Raw genomic sequence first — 17855 nt, 5'->3', positions numbered from 1 at the left:
ACCAGATTTGACAAAGGTATTGAAATAGGTCAGATTCTGAACACGCAAATATTATAGCCTCTGGTCCTTAATTGAGCTTGTTCTACAGCATTGGATAACAAACAAAAAGTCTGTAACTTATTCACATATAATCGAGTCAGTGAAGTGGCTAAAATGGTGATTTAAAACTACAAAGTGAGCCTATAAGGCTATAAGATTAAAAACCTAGAGGGCACTTGTATGAATAGTGAATGCAGCTGGTTATATATAATTTATCTTTGCAGAGGCACTTCTATGGACCCTAAATCTACAGAAAGTACAATAAAGAATCAATCATTTATAACTGATATTACATATCTGCAATATCTGATATTTAGAACAGAAATGTTAATAAGAGCTGCATTGTTTGTTATTTCTTGTAGTCCCCATGTGAAATCTCTCGAAGATCACCAAGATTGGAATAGACAACATTTGAAGTTTGCACATCATAATATAGTAGCTCTAACGCAATGTCCTGGATACAGAACATTGAATCAGTCGATAGACACTAGACAGCAAAGAAGCACGTACATATAATCATGCTTTCAGTGCGGAAATAGGATGACTAGATCCAATCTTTAATTTCATATGTCAACGACCTGATGACCAAGAATTATCTGACATTCTTTTTAACTATAAAAAAATCTCATATTCATGGTGAAAGCAAGAGCATCAAAACCGAAAGTCTGCAACATAGTCAACAGACAGCACCTGAAAATCCCAAAAGACACATCACAGAAACAACAGGGTATTCAAATCCACATCATTTTCAAACCTGACACCGGAAACATTCTTTATGACACTGCAGAGAGGTAAAATATGAAAGAGCACACCTGAATTCAGACACAAACCAGTTTCTTTCTTAGAAAATACATCAATGTGATATGAGATTTGTAGCCAAGGTGCACACGTACAGCACGTACATCATTATACCTCAGGTAACAGATGAATTACTCATGCCTTGACAAACCTTGTTACGGAAAATCGAGAGCCACATGTCTTTTTAATCAAAAATATAATTTTTTTAAAACTGAAAGTCTGCAACAGACAGTACCTGAAAGTCCCCATAGACACATCAAAGAAACAACAGGGTATTATCAAATCCACAACATTTTCAAACCTGACACCAGAAAACGTTCTTTATGACATTGCAGAGAGGTAAAATACAGAAGAGCACACCTGAATTCAGACACAAACCAGTTTCTTTCTTAGAAATTACACCAATGTGGTATGAGATTTGCAGCCAAGTTGGGCACGTACTGCACGTAAATCATTGTACCTCAGGTAACAGATGAATTACTCATGCCTTGACAAAATTTGTTACCAAGAATCGAGAGCCACGTGTCTTGTTAAAGGTACTATGCCCCATTTGCAGGCCAAAAAAATGAAAAAGTTAAATTCCAACTGCATTTGAAAGATAATACTTATTTAGAACTTCCCTAAAAAAGGTGGGGCTTGAAAATGTCTTCAAGTGGGAAAATAATGACTTTTAGTTGTCAAATCGACTTAAGGGCTATAGAGCCCAAAAGTAATAGTCTTGATTTTCAGACAATTGTACCGATTGGTCATACGTTTTATGCTGCGCAAAGATTCAATCAGTTTAATCTTGGCCATCACAAGAAGTGGGTTATTGATGTAGACAAATGCTCATGTACCCTTAACAACTCTTTTCATGTATGTTATTACCAAAGAAGAAAAAAAGCCAGTCAGTCACTCAATAGTGTCTGACAGTGAAGTCTAGCAAGTAAACGGGTTTCCTTGCATAATTTGAATATGAGGACACTGCTAACGTTTAAATTTCACAGATAGGACATACATGACATATTCATAATTCTTGCAAAGTTCTACAGAATTTGAGGTTGGCTGCAAAAGGGACATAGTACCTTTTAAAGGTGAAATTCAAAGAAAATCACAAATATGTCAACTAATGTATGAATAGAAACTGGTAAGCTAACAGATGGCCTTCGTACAAGTTTTAGGTCAACTACATATCGGGTGATTTATAAAAATACAAATACAACCACCTGCATAGCAGCTGGGATATATGAGAGATTCGCTGGAAAAATAATGATGTTTTAATGACGTCACTATATGGACCAATACTGCCCAAGCAGACGACATCCCATAAAGAATGAACATAAGAAGATAGGTACCCCTATATAGGAAGTGTTAATTGGCATTTCCGGTTAATTAGTTAATCCTTCCGGTTAATTAGTTAATCCTTCCGGTGACTTCCGGTAAACAATAGGGGAGTGTTAATGAGTTAATTGGGGTGTCCTTCCGGCGGAAGTTACGTAATGAGGGTACATCCCCTGGAGGAAGTTCTTTTGTTTACATCATTCATTCATTCATGGAGAGGTGGAGGATGGACGTGTGTAGGTACGTACGAGGGACAAGGACCAAATGACCAAACAATGGGCCACCCGGCATGTATGTTGAATGTGTGTGTTACCGACCAATGAGAATGCGAGGATTTTTTTAGAAAGGAAGTGACCCAAAGTTGGTACTTGTTTGTGATTGGACGAGAGAAAATGGTGAACCTATGGGCAAGTATCATATGACATCTAACTGTCGTTGAGTCAACATCGCTTTGTTTTTGTTGTAATACTGGCCAGATTCTATAATGTACCATGATTTCTACATGTGATTTAATGCACAAGCTTCGGGCATGTACATGCCTGGAAGAAGTATCGAGTTTTCGTGAGGAATATTATGAAGACCTTGAACCAGAACAACATGCTTTGGTATTTGCAAGGTCATCCTACTTTTTGAGTTTGCAGGACTTGGAAGATGGTAAGTGTTAATCATATTTATTTATTTATTTTCATATTCATAATTGAATAATTTTGTAGTGTTACCATATCGGGTTTGCATCTGGAATTCAAGAAGGAGATTAAGCATCGAAAATCCATAATAGGCAACGATGTGACATAATGAGTGTTTTTTTTTTGTTCAATGCAAATTAAATAATGATTGATATCTCCATTTGAAACATAAACTCACGTGTAAGCAAAAAAAAAAAAAGATTTATAAAGTATTATAAAGTATACGTTCAAATTATAAATTTAATTAAATTATTCAATTATACTTGTAGGGATTACCGATGATGATTTAGTGGATGTGTTCGTCGAGAACCAACAGCCCCCCTCTCCCCCTAGCAACGCAGCACCAGCAAGGTCTTCCACATGACGCAGCTACTCCATGGCAACCAAATTTTGATGACGGTTAGTGTATACTTCATTTATATATACATCAATGCAAAGGATCATTGGATGAATGTTCATTTTTTTTTTTCATGTATGAAGACAACACAATACATTGTAGCGGTTGAATGAAACTTTTTATCCGTTCTTATATATCTTTTTTTTTTTTTTTTTTTTTTTTTATCTCATAGGCATTTCCGATGACCATTTAATGGAGATGGACATCAATACAAATAAGCCATGTGACGCAACATCAGTACCTGGCCCCTCTAACCGCCAACCAGCAGCAACAGCAGTGGCTGGACCCTCCCGCCATCCAGCATCAGCAGTGGCCGGACCCTCCCGACAACCACCAGCAGTGGCTGGACCTTCCCGTCAACCAAGAGCAGTGGCCGGACCCTCCCGACAACCACCATCAGTAGCCGGACCCTCCCACAGTCAACCAAGAGCAGCAGCAGTAGCCGGACCCTCGTCTTTTCATGTTGGGGGATCTAAGAAACGTGTTGTAGATGCACCGCCTGCAAGAGAACCCAATCTCCCTACTCATCACGTGACCAAAGTGAGTCAAAAACATGTACGCAAATACAATGCTAATGTAACTGATTACACCGTTTCTTTCCAACCCATAGAAAATAACGGTCCCATGATAGAAATGATGCCACGCGTAAATGAGATGTTTGAAAATATCATTGAAGAGATGGTTGAGGGGGTAAATGATAGAGATTTTGTTAGGATTGTTTTCAATTCCCCACAATTAGATAGACCCGTTAGTATGCCATTTGTAAGGAGGGATCAAATGAATCACGAAGCATTTGCAACCAAACTTGAGAATACTATTCAATCGAATGATAAGGTAAGCTTGGACGAAACAGTCTCTTTCAACATATTACACATGGCTATGCCAAATGGTGGTGGTTCCAATGTGAAGTGCTTAACCATCGAAGAGACATTGTCCAGAAAAAGATGCATCATCAGGATGAAGAATAAAGATAACATGTGTTGTCCAAGGGCTATCGTAACTGGCATTGCCCGGATTGAAAAACACCCTAATTTTGAGTCGATCAAACGTGGTTACAAACAGCAAAGGGAATATGCCATTGAGCTGTATAAACAGGCCAAACTTCCAGAAAATACCAAATGTGGCATCGAAGAGATTAAACTCTTCGAAAAGACGGAATTCATGGCCGGTTTCAGGGTGGTGGTTGTTTCAAAAGAGCACTTAAACTTCATTACGTATGCTGGCCCCGAAGACAGGCACCATACCATTTATCTGTATGTTCATGACAATCACTTTGATCTCATTACATCAATGGCCGCCTTCTACAACAAGTCATATTTTTGCCACGAGTGTTTGGTAGGATACGACAAGAAACTCAGACACGACTGCATTTTCCGCTGCAAACTTTGCAAGGGAGATGACTGCCCCGCCTCCAATGACCCCGATTCCTACAAATGCATTAGCACCTGACTTGATGTACAAAGAGCATTAGCGCCTTTACACCTTCTTATTTTGTTTTCTTTAAACAAAAAAACTTTTTTATCATTACGTTTTTTCTTTTTTCTTTTAAAAGTTTCATAATATTATTATTTTTTTTTTTTTTTTTTTTTTTTTTTTTTTTTTTTTTTTTTTTTGTAGATCATTTTGCACGAACCGATCATTTTTTTGTCCACTTTGAAGACTTGATTCTTTAAAGATGTCATTTCTTTTTCTTTAAAAAAGGTGTATAACATTTTCTTTATTAGATAATTTTGCACGAACCGATCTTTTTTGTTTCCACTTTGAAGACTTGATGCAAACAAAAAAGTGTTTACGCCTGTACGCTTTTTTTCTTAATTTATATTAACATTTTTTTTTGTGTGTGTGTGTGTGTTAACTTTCTGTCAAGATGATATTTCTTTATCTTTAAAAAAGTTTTATAACTTTTTCTTTACTGATAAGTTTGCACGAACCGATCTTTTTTTTCCACTTTAAAGACTTGATGCAAAAAAGTCTTAACGCCTGTACGCTTTTTTAATTTGTTTTAACATTTGTTTTTTGTTTTTTGTTTAAATTTCTGTCAAGATGTTATTTCTTTATCTTTAAAAAAAGTTTTAAAACTTTTTCTTTAAAAGATAATTTTGCACGAACCGATCTTTTTTTTTTTCCACTTTGAAGACTTCATGCAAAAAGATGTTAACGCCTGTACGCTTTTTTAATTTGTTTTAACATTTCATTTTTTTTGTGGTTGGTCATTTTGCACGAACGGATCATTTTTTTTTCCACTTTGATTCTCTCAAGACGTTATTTCTTTTTCTTTTAAATAAGTTTTATACTTTTTTTTTTTTTTTTAAAGATCATTGTTGCACGAACCAATCTTTTTTTTTCCTTCCACTTTGAAGATTAGATAGAAAAAAAAAGTGTTAACGCCTGTACGCTTTTTTACAAATTTGTTTTAAATTGTTTTGATTTAACTTTCTGTCAAGACGTTATTTCTTTTTCTTTATAAGATTATTTTGCAAAACTCGATCATTCCCCCCCCCCCCCACCCCTTTGAAGACTTGATGTACAAAAAAGCATCAACGTCTGTACACTTTCTTTATTCTTATTTTTATTTTTTTAAACTTTCTGTCATTACGTTATCCTTTTCTTTAACATTTTGTATAATTTGTTGGATCATTTTGTACGAATCGATATGTTTAACCCTATTTAAAGACTTGATGCAAAAAAGTATTAATACCTGTACATTTTCTTACTTTATTTAATTTTTTTTTACTTTACGTCAAGGGCGTTATTCCTTGTTTCTATACAGACTCGACATGAATTTTTCTCTCGTAATAATGTACAAGTTCCGACAAGATTGAGAACAAATTTTATATGGTTGCATGTTTAAGAAACGATTTGTATATATATATTTTTTTTTGTCAATTTTTTTTTTAATGCACTGGACGGCCCTTTCAATATCGAATAATGATCTTCCAAGGGGGGCCCTGTCTTTATAGTTCAAATGCATTTATAATGAAAAAAACATATATAAATTATAATACAATAGAAACAAGAATAAAGTACAAAAACATTCAAAACTAAGATTTAGAACAATGACACAGCATAACTCCCCAAAAAAGGTTTACAAAATATGACAATACTGTCATACAATATCAATATAAATATGAATCAAAAGACAGAAATCGTTTCTCAGAGGGCATTCACAATACTTATCTGTTCATATTACATCTTCAATGATAATAAAGATAATTTACTTGTACGTAAATCAGGCGATAGGGTACTCCACATGAGTGAACCTTAGTAGTGAAGGGATCTTGTAAAACAATCAGTTGTAGGTCTTGTGATTAAGAGTAGGGAATGTTCCGCATGTCTCGTATAAATGAACACTGGTACAAAATTCTCGGAATAATAATTGTTTTCAGCTCCAAAGGTATACATTTTGTTGTGTGTGGATTATATGCATATTATAGACAAAATGTGGTACTCCATTCTCTGACAAACCGATTGCCAAGAATTTTCAGATAACATAAAAAAAAAACATGAGGTGTAGAAATCTGCGTTAAATACAAGTCTTGCATAGTTGGGGTTTGAAATGTTTGAACTCTTGTTATGTTACATATTGCACCCGGCACCTCGCCACAGTATTTTCACAGTAGTTAATGTACGATTTACAAAAGAAAAGAGAAGAATATTATTATAGGTCATTAATAAAACACGTTTGGGACAAGAGATATCGATTGTGTCTGATAAAACCAATAGTTATTGGCAATGCAGTACATGATCTATAAATGCGACATTTCCAAAGTAGGGAAGACTTAATGATCAATACAAGTCCTGATTTATATTCGTGTTTCACTTGTTCGAGAAATGATGATATTACTGCTTCAAAGGCTGTAAAATCAGATCAATGCAGATTGTTACTAATATTCGATATTCTAGCAAGTAGTAACTGTTTGCTTCGGCAGTTTAGATGACAAGGGGGGTGGGGGTATCAATGATGATGATTATTACAAGTGGAATCTCGAAGGATAATAACATTTGAAGTAGATTGTAAAGGTTTTTTTTTCTCCTTTAAATTGGAGTTCTGCTTTAGAATAGAAGTCAGTTGAAGAACTACATGTAGGTGTTCGATAAACAATAGCAATTAAACGAAATTGTGGATATTTAAATCTTCCTTCAAACCTTAACATTTCAAGGTTCTCATGTTTTAAATCATGTTTGCAGTTGTAAATCAAATTCTAATTTCTAGTTAATATATCAAGCAACAACACTAACTGATATATTGTTATCTTTTCTTACAAGATTGTAACTACTTAAATCACGCTCAGAATCAAGGCTTCTTGCAAGTCAAGTTTATCAAAAGGATTGTTAAACAAATGGTTTATGTGGTTAAATTCCCATCTAGTGCTATGTATATGTAAGTGAGCTATTGTAAAAAAAAAACCTTTCTATCAAAATCCAGATTTCCCGGCGAAACATTTTATTTTAGTTTGTTTAGTTTATCATTATCATAAAACAACAAGAATATCTACAGCATCATGTGAGTTAAAAGGCATATATTCCTTCACCATTAACCATACACTACTATCATCACGATCCGCGACATGAAGGTAGCCATGATTCATTGATAGTGTTGCGTTGATGAAACAAATGATCTAATTGACTGTTGCTTGTGGAATACCGTATTGTGATAATGTCAAAAACGTTGTGATTGGATAAGTATCTCGAGTCAAGTGATACAAATGTATTTATGTTTTTCTCCGTTTTTCAAATAATGCGCGAGTTTTGTGCTTGTACGACTTTCAGGGAACGTTATCAGATATATATTTTTTTTAAACAATATCATGTAAAAAACAACAACATGTAGTTCCTTGAGATGGGTCACGAAAGTAAACAAGTTTCGGCGAGTGGACACTTTTCGCGAATCGTAGACTCATCGAACCGCAGTCTACGTGCGAGATGTGACCACTCGCCGAAACTTGTTTACTTTCGTGACCCATCTCAAGGAACTACATGTTGTTGTTTTTTACATGATATTGTTTAAAAAAAATATATATCTGATAACGTTCCCTGAAAGTCGTACAAGCACAAAACTCGCGCATTATTTGAAAAACGGAGAAAAACATAAATACATTTGTATCACTTGACTCGAGATACTTATCCAATCACAACGTTTTTGACATTATCACAATACGGTATTCCACAAGCAACAGTCAATTAGATCATTTGTTTCATCAACGCAACACTATCAATGAATCATGGCTACCTTCATGTCGCGGATCGTGATGATAGTAGTGTATGGTTAATGGTGAAGGAATATATGCCTTTTAACTCACATGATGCTGTAGATATTCTTGTTGTTTTATGATAATGATAAACTAAACAAACTAAAATAAAATGTTTCGCCGGGAAATCTGGATTTTGATAGAAAGGTTTTTTTTTTACAATAGCTCACTTACATATACATAGCACTAGATGGGAATTTAACCACATAAACCATTTGTTTAACAATCCTTTTGATAAACTTGACTTGCAAGAAGCCTTGATTCTGAGCGTGATTTAAGTAGTTACAATCTTGTAAGAAAAGATAACAATATATCAGTTAGTGTTGTTGCTTGATATATTAACTAGAAATTAGAATTTGATTTACAACTGCAAACATGATTTAAAACATGAGAACCTTGAAATGTTAAGGTTTGAAGGAAGATTTAAATATCCACAATTTCGTTTAATTGCTATTGTTTATCGAACACCTACATGTAGTTCTTCAACTGACTTCTATTCTAAAGCAGAACTCCAATTTAAAGGAGAAAAAAAAACCTTTACAATCTACTTCAAATGTTATTATCCTTCGAGATTCCACTTGTAATAATCATCATCATTGATACCCCCACCCCCCTTGTCATCTAAACTGCCGAAGCAAACAGTTACTACTTGCTAGAATATCGAATATTAGTAACAATCTGCATTGATCTGATTTTACAGCCTTTGAAGCAGTAATATCATCATTTCTCGAACAAGTGAAACACGAATATAAATCAGGACTTGTATTGATCATTAAGTCTTCCCTACTTTGGAAATGTCGCATTTATAGATCATGTACTGCATTGCCAATAACTATTGGTTTTATCAGACACAATCGATATCTCTTGTCCCAAACGTGTTTTATTAATGACCTATAATAATATTCTTCTCTTTTCTTTTGTAAATCGTACATTAACTACTGTGAAAATACTGTGGCGAGGTGCCGGGTGCAATATGTAACATAACAAGAGTTCAAACATTTCAAACCCCAACTATGCAAGACTTGTATTTAACGCAGATTTCTACACCTCATGTTTTTTTTTTATGTTATCTGAAAATTCTTGGCAATCGGTTTGTCAGAGAATGGAGTACCACATTTTGTCTATAATATGCATATAATCCACACACAACAAAATGTATACCTTTGGAGCTGAAAACAATTATTATTCCGAGAATTTTGTACCAGTGTTCATTTATACGAGACATGCGGAACATTCCCTACTCTTAATCACAAGACCTACAACTGATTGTTTTACAAGATCCCTTCACTACTAAGGTTCACTCATGTGGAGTACCCTATCGCCTGATTTACGTACAAGTAAATTATCTTTATTATCATTGAAGATGTAATATGAACAGATAAGTATTGTGAATGCCCTCTGAGAAACGATTTCTGTCTTTTGATTCATATTTATATTGATATTGTATGACAGTATTGTCATATTTTGTAAACCTTTTTTGGGGAGTTATGCTGTGTCATTGTTCTAAATCTTAGTTTTGAATGTTTTTGTACTTTATTCTTGTTTCTATTGTATTATAATTTATATATGTTTTTTTCATTATAAATGCATTTGAACTATAAAGACAGGGCCCCCCTTGGAAGATCATTATTCGATATTGAAAGGGCCGTCCAGTGCATTAAAAAAAAAATTGACAAAAAAAAATATATATATACAAATCGTTTCTTAAACATGCAACCATATAAAATTTGTTCTCAATCTTGTCGGAACTTGTACATTATTACGAGAGAAAAATTCATGTCGAGTCTGTATAGAAACAAGGAATAACGCCCTTGACGTAAAGTAAAAAAAAATTAAATAAAGTAAGAAAATGTACAGGTATTAATACTTTTTTGCATCAAGTCTTTAAATAGGGTTAAACATATCGATTCGTACAAAATGATCCAACAAATTATACAAAATGTTAAAGAAAAGGATAACGTAATGACAGAAAGTTTAAAAAAATAAAAATAAGAATAAAGAAAGTGTACAGACGTTGATGCTTTTTTGTACATCAAGTCTTCAAAGGGGTGGGGGGGGGGGGGGGAATGATCGAGTTTTGCAAAATAATCTTATAAAGAAAAAGAAATAACGTCTTGACAGAAAGTTAAATCAAAACAATTTAAAACAAATTTGTAAAAAAGCGTACAGGCGTTAACACTTTTTTTTTCTATCTAATCTTCAAAGTGGAAGGAAAAAAAAAGATTGGTTCGTGCAACAATGATCTTTAAAAAAAAAAAAAAAAGTATAAAACTTATTTAAAAGAAAAAGAAATAACGTCTTGAGAGAATCAAAGTGGAAAAAAAAATGATCCGTTCGTGCAAAATGACCAACCACAAAAAAAATGAAATGTTAAAACAAATTAAAAAAGCGTACAGGCGTTAACATCTTTTTGCATGAAGTCTTCAAAGTGGAAAAAAAAAAAGATCGGTTCGTGCAAAATTATCTTTTAAAGAAAAAGTTTTAAAACTTTTTTTAAAGATAAAGAAATAACATCTTGACAGAAATTTAAACAAAAAACAAAAAACAAATGTTAAAACAAATTAAAAAAGCGTACAGGCGTTAAGACTTTTTTGCATCAAGTCTTTAAAGTGGAAAAAAAAGATCGGTTCGTGCAAACTTATCAGTAAAGAAAAAGTTATAAAACTTTTTTAAAGATAAAGAAATATCATCTTGACAGAAAGTTAACACACACACACACACAAAAAAAAATGTTAATATAAATTAAGAAAAAAAGCGTACAGGCGTAAACACTTTTTTGTTTGCATCAAGTCTTCAAAGTGGAAACAAAAAAGATCGGTTCGTGCAAAATTATCTAATAAAGAAAATGTTATACACCTTTTTTAAAGAAAAAGAAATGACATCTTTAAAGAATCAAGTCTTCAAAGTGGACAAAAAAATGATCGGTTCGTGCAAAATGATCTACAAAAAAAAAAAAAAAAAAAAAAAAAAAAAAAAAAAAATAATAATATTATGAAACTTTTAAAAGAAAAAAGAAAAAACGTAATGATAAAAAAGTTTTTTTGTTTAAAGAAAACAAAATAAGAAGGTGTAAAGGCGCTAATGCTCTTTGTACATCAAGTCAGGTGCTAATGCATTTGTAGGAATCGGGGTCATTGGAGGCGGGGCAGTCATCTCCCTTGCAAAGTTTGCAGCGGAAAATGCAGTCGTGTCTGAGTTTCTTGTCGTATCCTACCAAACACTCGTGGCAAAAATATGACTTGTTGTAGAAGGCGGCCATTGATGTAATGAGATCAAAGTGATTGTCATGAACATACAGATAAATGGTATGGTGCCTGTCTTCGGGGCCAGCATACGTAATGAAGTTTAAGTGCTCTTTTGAAACAACCACCACCCTGAAACCGGCCATGAATTCCGTCTTTTCGAAGAGTTTAATCTCTTCGATGCCACATTTGGTATTTTCTGGAAGTTTGGCCTGTTTATACAGCTCAATGGCATATTCCCTTTGCTGTTTGTAACCACGTTTGATCGACTCAAAATTAGGGTGTTTTTCAATCCGGGCAATGCCAGTTACGATAGCCCTTGGACAACACATGTTATCTTTATTCTTCATCCTGATGATGCATCTTTTTCTGGACAATGTCTCTTCGATGGTTAAGCACTTCACATTGGAACCACCACCATTTGGCATAGCCATGTGTAATATGTTGAAAGAGACTGTTTCGTCCAAGCTTACCTTATCATTCGATTGAATAGTATTCTCAAGTTTGGTTGCAAATGCTTCGTGATTCATTTGATCCCTCCTTACAAATGGCATACTAACGGGTCTATCTAATTGTGGGGAATTGAAAACAATCCTAACAAAATCTCTATCATTTACCCCCTCAACCATCTCTTCAATGATATTTTCAAACATCTCATTTACGCGTGGCATCATTTCTATCATGGGACCGTTATTTTCTATGGGTTGGAAAGAAACGGTGTAATCAGTTACATTAGCATTGTATTTGCGTACATGTTTTTGACTCACTTTGGTCACGTGATGAGTAGGGAGATTGGGTTCTCTTGCAGGCGGTGCATCTACAACACGTTTCTTAGATCCCCCCAACATGAAAAGACGAGGGTCCGGCTACTGCTGCTGCTCTTGGTTGACTGTGGGAGGGTCCGGCTACTGATGGTGGTTGTCGGGAGGGTCCGGCCACTGCTCTTGGTTGACGGGAAGGTCCAGCCACTGCTGGTGGTTGTCGGGAGGGTCCGGCCACTGCTGATGCTGGATGGCGGGAGGGTCCAGCCACTGCTGTTGCTGCTGGTTGGCGGTTAGAGGGGCCAGGTACTGATGTTGCGTCACATGGCTTATTTGTATTGATGTCCATCTCCATTAAATGGTCATCGGAAATGCCTATGAGATAAAAAAAAAAAAAAAAAAAAAAAAAGATATATAAGAACGGATAAAAAGTTTCATTCAACCGCTACAATGTATTGTGTTGTCTTCATACATGAAAAAAAAAAAATGAACATTCATCCAATGATCCTTTGCATTGATGTATATATAAATGAAGTATACACTAACCGTCATCAAAATTTGGTTGCCATGGAGTAGCTGCGTCATGTGGAAGACCTTGCTGGTGCTGCGTTGCTAGGGGGAGAGGGGGGCTGTTGGTTCTCGACGAACACATCCACTAAATCATCATCGGTAATCCCTACAAGTATAATTGAATAATTTAATTAAATTTATAATTTGAACGTATACTTTATAATACTTTATAAATCTTTTTTTTTTTTTGCTTACACGTGAGTTTATGTTTCAAATGGAGATATCAATCATTATTTAATTTGCATTGAACAAAAAAAAAACACTCATTATGTCACATCGTTGCCTATTATGGATTTTCGATGCTTAATCTCCTTCTTGAATTCCAGATGCAAACCCGATATGGTAACACTACAAAATTATTCAATTATGAATATGAAAATAAATAAATAAATATGATTAACACTTACCATCTTCCAAGTCCTGCAAACTCAAAAAGTAGGATGACCTTGCAAATACCAAAGCATGTTGTTCTGGTTCAAGGTCTTCATAATATTCCTCACGAAAACTCGATACTTCTTCCAGGCATGTACATGCCCGAAGCTTGTGCATTAAATCACATGTAGAAATCATGGTACATTATAGAATCTGGCCAGTATTACAACAAAAACAAAGCGATGTTGACTCAACGACAGTTAGATGTCATATGATACTTGCCCATAGGTTCACCATTTTCTCTCGTCCAATCACAAACAAGTACCAACTTTGGGTCACTTCCTTTCTAAAAAAATCCTCGCATTCTCATTGGTCGGTAACACACACATTCAACATACATGCCGGGTGGCCCATTGTTTGGTCATTTGGTCCTTGTCCCTCGTACGTACCTACACACGTCCATCCTCCACCTCTCCATGAATGAATGAATGATGTAAACAAAAGAACTTCCTCCAGGGGATGTACCCTCATTACGTAACTTCCGCCGGAAGGACACCCCAATTAACTCATTAACACTCCCCTATTGTTTACCGGAAGTCACCGGAAGGATTAACTAATTAACCGGAAGGATTAACTAATTAACCGGAAATGCCAATTAACACTTCCTATATAGGGGTACCTATCTTCTAACATAATTGCAAGGCTTTCATTTGTCAAATTATAATGAGTTTAGTGTATGTAAATGTGATGGCATGTCAAAAAATTCAAAAGGGGATATGACCCGATTCCGATAACTAAAATCTTTTGCTTGTAAATACACAGGATAGGGGTTAATTAACAATCAAAGAAACCAGACTTTCGAATTGAAAACCCCCGGAACGATATTAAGGACGGCATTTGTTCCCTCTTGAAACGCCGAACATACCGCGGTGTGTGCAGTTGAATATTCAATGGCGTCTTATTTTGTTTACAAGCGAAAGATTCCTTTATTTTTTTATCGCTTCATTTGTCATCAAAATAAAACTATTAGCGGGGTTTAAAGTGAGGCAATAGATTATACACTTAGCCAGATGGTAGTGAAGTAAGAGAAAGAACTCAAGAGAAGATGAAAACACAGAAACTGAAAATGTGTGAGATGTCATGGGACATCGTCTGCTTGTGCAAGTCGTGTCCATACTGTGATCTCATACACCTCAGCAGCGTTCGGAGAGCTCTTCAGGTGCTATGCCGGGGCTGAATTTAAGCGTGTTATAAGTTATAATAATCATTACTTTGACTGTTTCCAAGCATTGAATTCTGATAACCTTGTCGAATCAAATTTTCAACTTTGCAATAATGAAATTAAGTTACTTTTTAAAATCAATGAATATCTACTTTAAACAAAAATATCATTTTTTTTAAAACTGAAAGTCTGCAACAGACAGTACCTGAAAGTCCCCAAAGACGCATCAGAGACACATTCAGGGTATTCAAATCCACAACATTTTCAAACCCGACACCAGAAAACGTTCTTTTTGACACTGCAGAGAGGTAAAATACAAAAGAGCACACCTGAATTCAGACACAAACCAGTTTCTTTCTTAGAAATTACACTGATGTGGTATAAGATTTGCAGTCGAGTTGGGCCATACAGCTCGTACATCATTGTACCTCAGGTAACAGATGAATTACTCATGCCTTGACAAACCTTGTTACCAAGAACCGAGAGCCTCATGCTTATTTTAACAGTTTATTTTAACAGTAATATCATTTTTATTTTGTAAACTGCAGATGGTTTTTGCTTATGATTGGGATTGAAATTTGATGGATCATATGAAGAAGCACAAAAAACAACAGAGTACTAGTTGTTTCCTATACCTAGGGAGATAAAGAGCTGGTCTAGAGGTCACACTTGACCAGGCACCCGTTTCACAAAGCCTTTTTTCAATGACAAATGACAAAAATCAGTGACAAATCTGCTGATAACCAATCAGAAGCAAGGATTTCAGTAGCTTAAACTGTCATTTGTCACTGATGACAAGTTTTGTGAATCGGGCCCCAGGATTCTACATCATGTGTCATGTTTTTAGGATTGTGATTTTACAGGTCAATCCAAAATGCAAATTATCAGATCCGATTGGTAATTGTCGGTAAAAAACAAAACCGCTCGCACATGATCTCAGCTAGGCATTATTGTGCACATTCCATTTCAATACAATTTTCAAAAATCAAATTTGTTATTCTTGTTGAACAGGTTAAAAGTTCACCAAGACCGCACTTGGCCAGAGGCATGAACCCTGTCCAGCATTTATCCATCGACCCTAAAAGTTCAAGAGTGTCTCAAGTCCCTTTGACCAGTTTCTTCATCCTTAATCCACTCCCTCATCAACCATAATTCAAGAAGAAGGAGCAAAATTGATTGACTCCACCCCGCGATCAATTTTCGGCCCCTATTTCGGACTCTGTGGAAGGTCCATCTCTCATCAACAAATTGGGTCATGATTCCAAGTTTAAGAACAGGATCCGATGACCCATTGGTATCTCACCCTCGGGGGACTCAGCTCTGTGTGTGATTTTCAGCTCTGGAGTGGGAGCGGTAATCCAATATTGGTCCAAACTCGGCACTGAACCCGAGATACTGACCATGATATTACATGACCCCATTCTAATAAGAGCAAACAGCAAATTTGGGTGAAGTTTAACTTTTCTGAAAGAGTTGAAATGAATTTATCAGATGTTTGAATCCCTGGGAACATATATATCAGGGGACAGTTTGGGAAAGGGCTCTAAATCAATGGATGGGCCTGTGTTGAAGCTGTTAAAATTGCACAATTGGTATCAACCCTGCCTCTTGAGATCAATGTGATGGGCTGTCACTACATGTATGTCAGGAGTGGGATGTGTAACCCAGTTCAGCTCAGAAAAATGCAGCAAACCTGCTAGTCACCTAAATATGATGTACCACCACAGCAATGTGTGGTGAATAGTGAAGTTTGAATGGATTCCCCAGACTACATATTCTCACCAAACTATTTGGTGTTCAATCGCAATGAAAGAGAATTGAATCCCTAGGCATTGAAGCGAACTTTTATTGTAGACCTGTAAAGTTTAAAAAGTAGGTAGAGTTTATCGGCTGTGAGAACTTTGATATTCTTCCATAAAAAAACGCCATCTCCATTATTTGTTATAACACAAAAGGGGGATAAAAGCTTAGTTTTTACATATTTGAGTTCTAATATGGCATTGCTTTCAGTTTAGTTTATGATTCTCATACTACAAGACACACATTGCCAAGGTGATGACAGCTTTACAGTGATATCAAACTCCAACGTGTAACAGAGAGCATCTAGGGACTCTAAATTATTGATGTCAGCGGTGGGATATGTAATGCAATACTCACTTCATATACAAACCAATACAGAAAACATAAACATCCCATGACATATCAAGTTTAAACCTTACTTGTGTACTTTTATGAATTCCCAAGCTCCACTGCTGTCATCAGAATATCCAAACTGGAGATATTCATGGTGGGTTTTTTTAAACTTGAAAAGTCAAGTCAACGGCCTTTCTCTACTTTACCTAAGTTAAACAATGCCTACCACTGGTTCAGCTTGGAAACCATCTTTCCAATCATAAACAGAAGCGGGTAACACATTTGGTAACAGCATGCCAATCTGTCCACTAAGATTTTCCTACAAACAATAGGCCGATAGTAATATGGAATGTTCACCAATAATTGCAACCTGAAGCTTGCATGAAGTCTCCCTTTACTAGGAGTGTGCTACTGTGTATGTTAAAGGTAAAGACCAGTAATGGTCATGCGATTGCATTGTGAAAGAAACGTTGTGGAATCGATCAGAAAAGGTCGATCATCTAGCATCTAGCATCTGCAAGGTTCTGGAATCATCAAAATGATAAGAAATTTGGCTCATTCTTCGTAAAGTTACAAGCACTATACACAGAAAGATGTATATGGGACTACCCTATCTCTCTCACCAGACCATGAGAGAAATAAATTTACCAAATATATGAATTAGTAGGCGGTTTCCCGGCAAATTTTTTATCATCATGTATTAGTCAAAACATATTCTTTCACATGATTGGTAATGAGAGCTTCCATTTCATTTTTTGAAATTGGGGCGTTGCCAATACTGGTCTTTACCTTTAATTCACCCTCATATATTACTTGGATCGCATCTTTCTGCAAACATGCTGCAACTTATTTTCTATCATTAGACTTAAATTTGGATTGTTTAAATTCATCTAATGATTGTCCTATCCCAGTTTTATGATACTACTTATTCATTACAATGGAAGGCAATTCAACACTGTAATAAACAAAAGTACTTTAGAAGTTCCTAAGTTACTAATGGCTTTTTAATCGATATAGTGTCTTAAAGCCCCTCTGCACTAGTATGGCCAGGAGGGATTAGACCTCC

General features: G+C 35.4%; 2 protein-coding genes across 5 annotated transcripts; one reads left to right on the top strand and one right to left on the bottom strand.

The window, feature by feature from the left end:
• Positions 1-2407: 2407 nt before the first annotated feature.
• On the top strand, positions 2408-4775 carry LOC115919852. Of its 2 annotated transcripts, XM_030974308.1 has the most exons (3): positions 2408-2811; positions 3113-3242; positions 3413-4775. In XM_030974308.1, exons 2-3 carry the CDS (start codon positions 3137-3139, stop codon positions 4687-4689), a joined length of 1383 nt encoding a protein of 460 aa, XP_030830168.1. In that variant the 5' UTR covers positions 2408-2811; positions 3113-3136; the 3' UTR covers positions 4690-4775. The 2 variants fall into 2 exon arrangements, with proteins under 2 accessions (XP_030830168.1, XP_030830167.1); XM_030974307.1 differs by lacking the exon at positions 3113-3242.
• A 6724-nt stretch (positions 4776-11499) lies between these two features.
• LOC115919853 (vegetative cell wall protein gp1-like) lies at positions 11500-13876 on the bottom strand. 3 transcript variants are annotated; one of them, XM_030974309.1, is made up of 3 exons: positions 13470-13876; positions 13039-13168; positions 11500-12867 (listed from the first exon to the last, which is right to left on the bottom strand). In XM_030974309.1, the coding sequence occupies exon 3, from the start codon at positions 12577-12579 to the stop codon at positions 11590-11592; it is 990 nt and encodes a 329-aa protein (XP_030830169.1). In that variant the 5' UTR covers positions 12580-12867; positions 13039-13168; positions 13470-13876; the 3' UTR covers positions 11500-11589. The 3 variants fall into 3 exon arrangements, with proteins under 3 accessions (XP_030830169.1, XP_030830170.1, XP_030830171.1); XM_030974310.1 differs by lacking the exon at positions 13039-13168 and having other exon boundaries at positions 11609-12867; XM_030974311.1 differs by lacking the exon at positions 13470-13876 and having other exon boundaries at positions 11609-12867; positions 13039-13221.
• Between the last annotated feature and the right edge of the window lie 3979 nt (positions 13877-17855).

The sequence above is a fragment of the Strongylocentrotus purpuratus genome, unplaced genomic scaffold (assembly GCF_000002235.5).
Source record: "Strongylocentrotus purpuratus isolate Spur 01 unplaced genomic scaffold, Spur_5.0 spur5_scaffold_7, whole genome shotgun sequence".
NCBI classification, from domain to species: Eukaryota; Metazoa; Echinodermata; class Echinoidea; order Camarodonta; family Strongylocentrotidae; genus Strongylocentrotus; species Strongylocentrotus purpuratus.
This window is presented reverse-complemented; position numbering and strand designations above follow the sequence as displayed.

Excerpts from the sequence above, each read along its gene's own strand:
- LOC115919853 (XM_030974309.1), bottom strand. The coding sequence starts at position 12,579 with ATGTTGGGGGGATCTAAGAAACGTGTTGTAGATGCACCGCCTGCAAGA.
- LOC115919852 (XM_030974307.1), top strand. The coding sequence starts at position 2,649 with ATGATTTCTACATGTGATTTAATGCACAAGCTTCGGGCATGTACATGC. Across the intron at positions 2,812-3,412 it reads TTTGCAGGACTTGGAAGATG|GCATTTCCGATGACCATTTA; the intron begins GTAAGTGTTAAT and ends TTTATCTCATAG.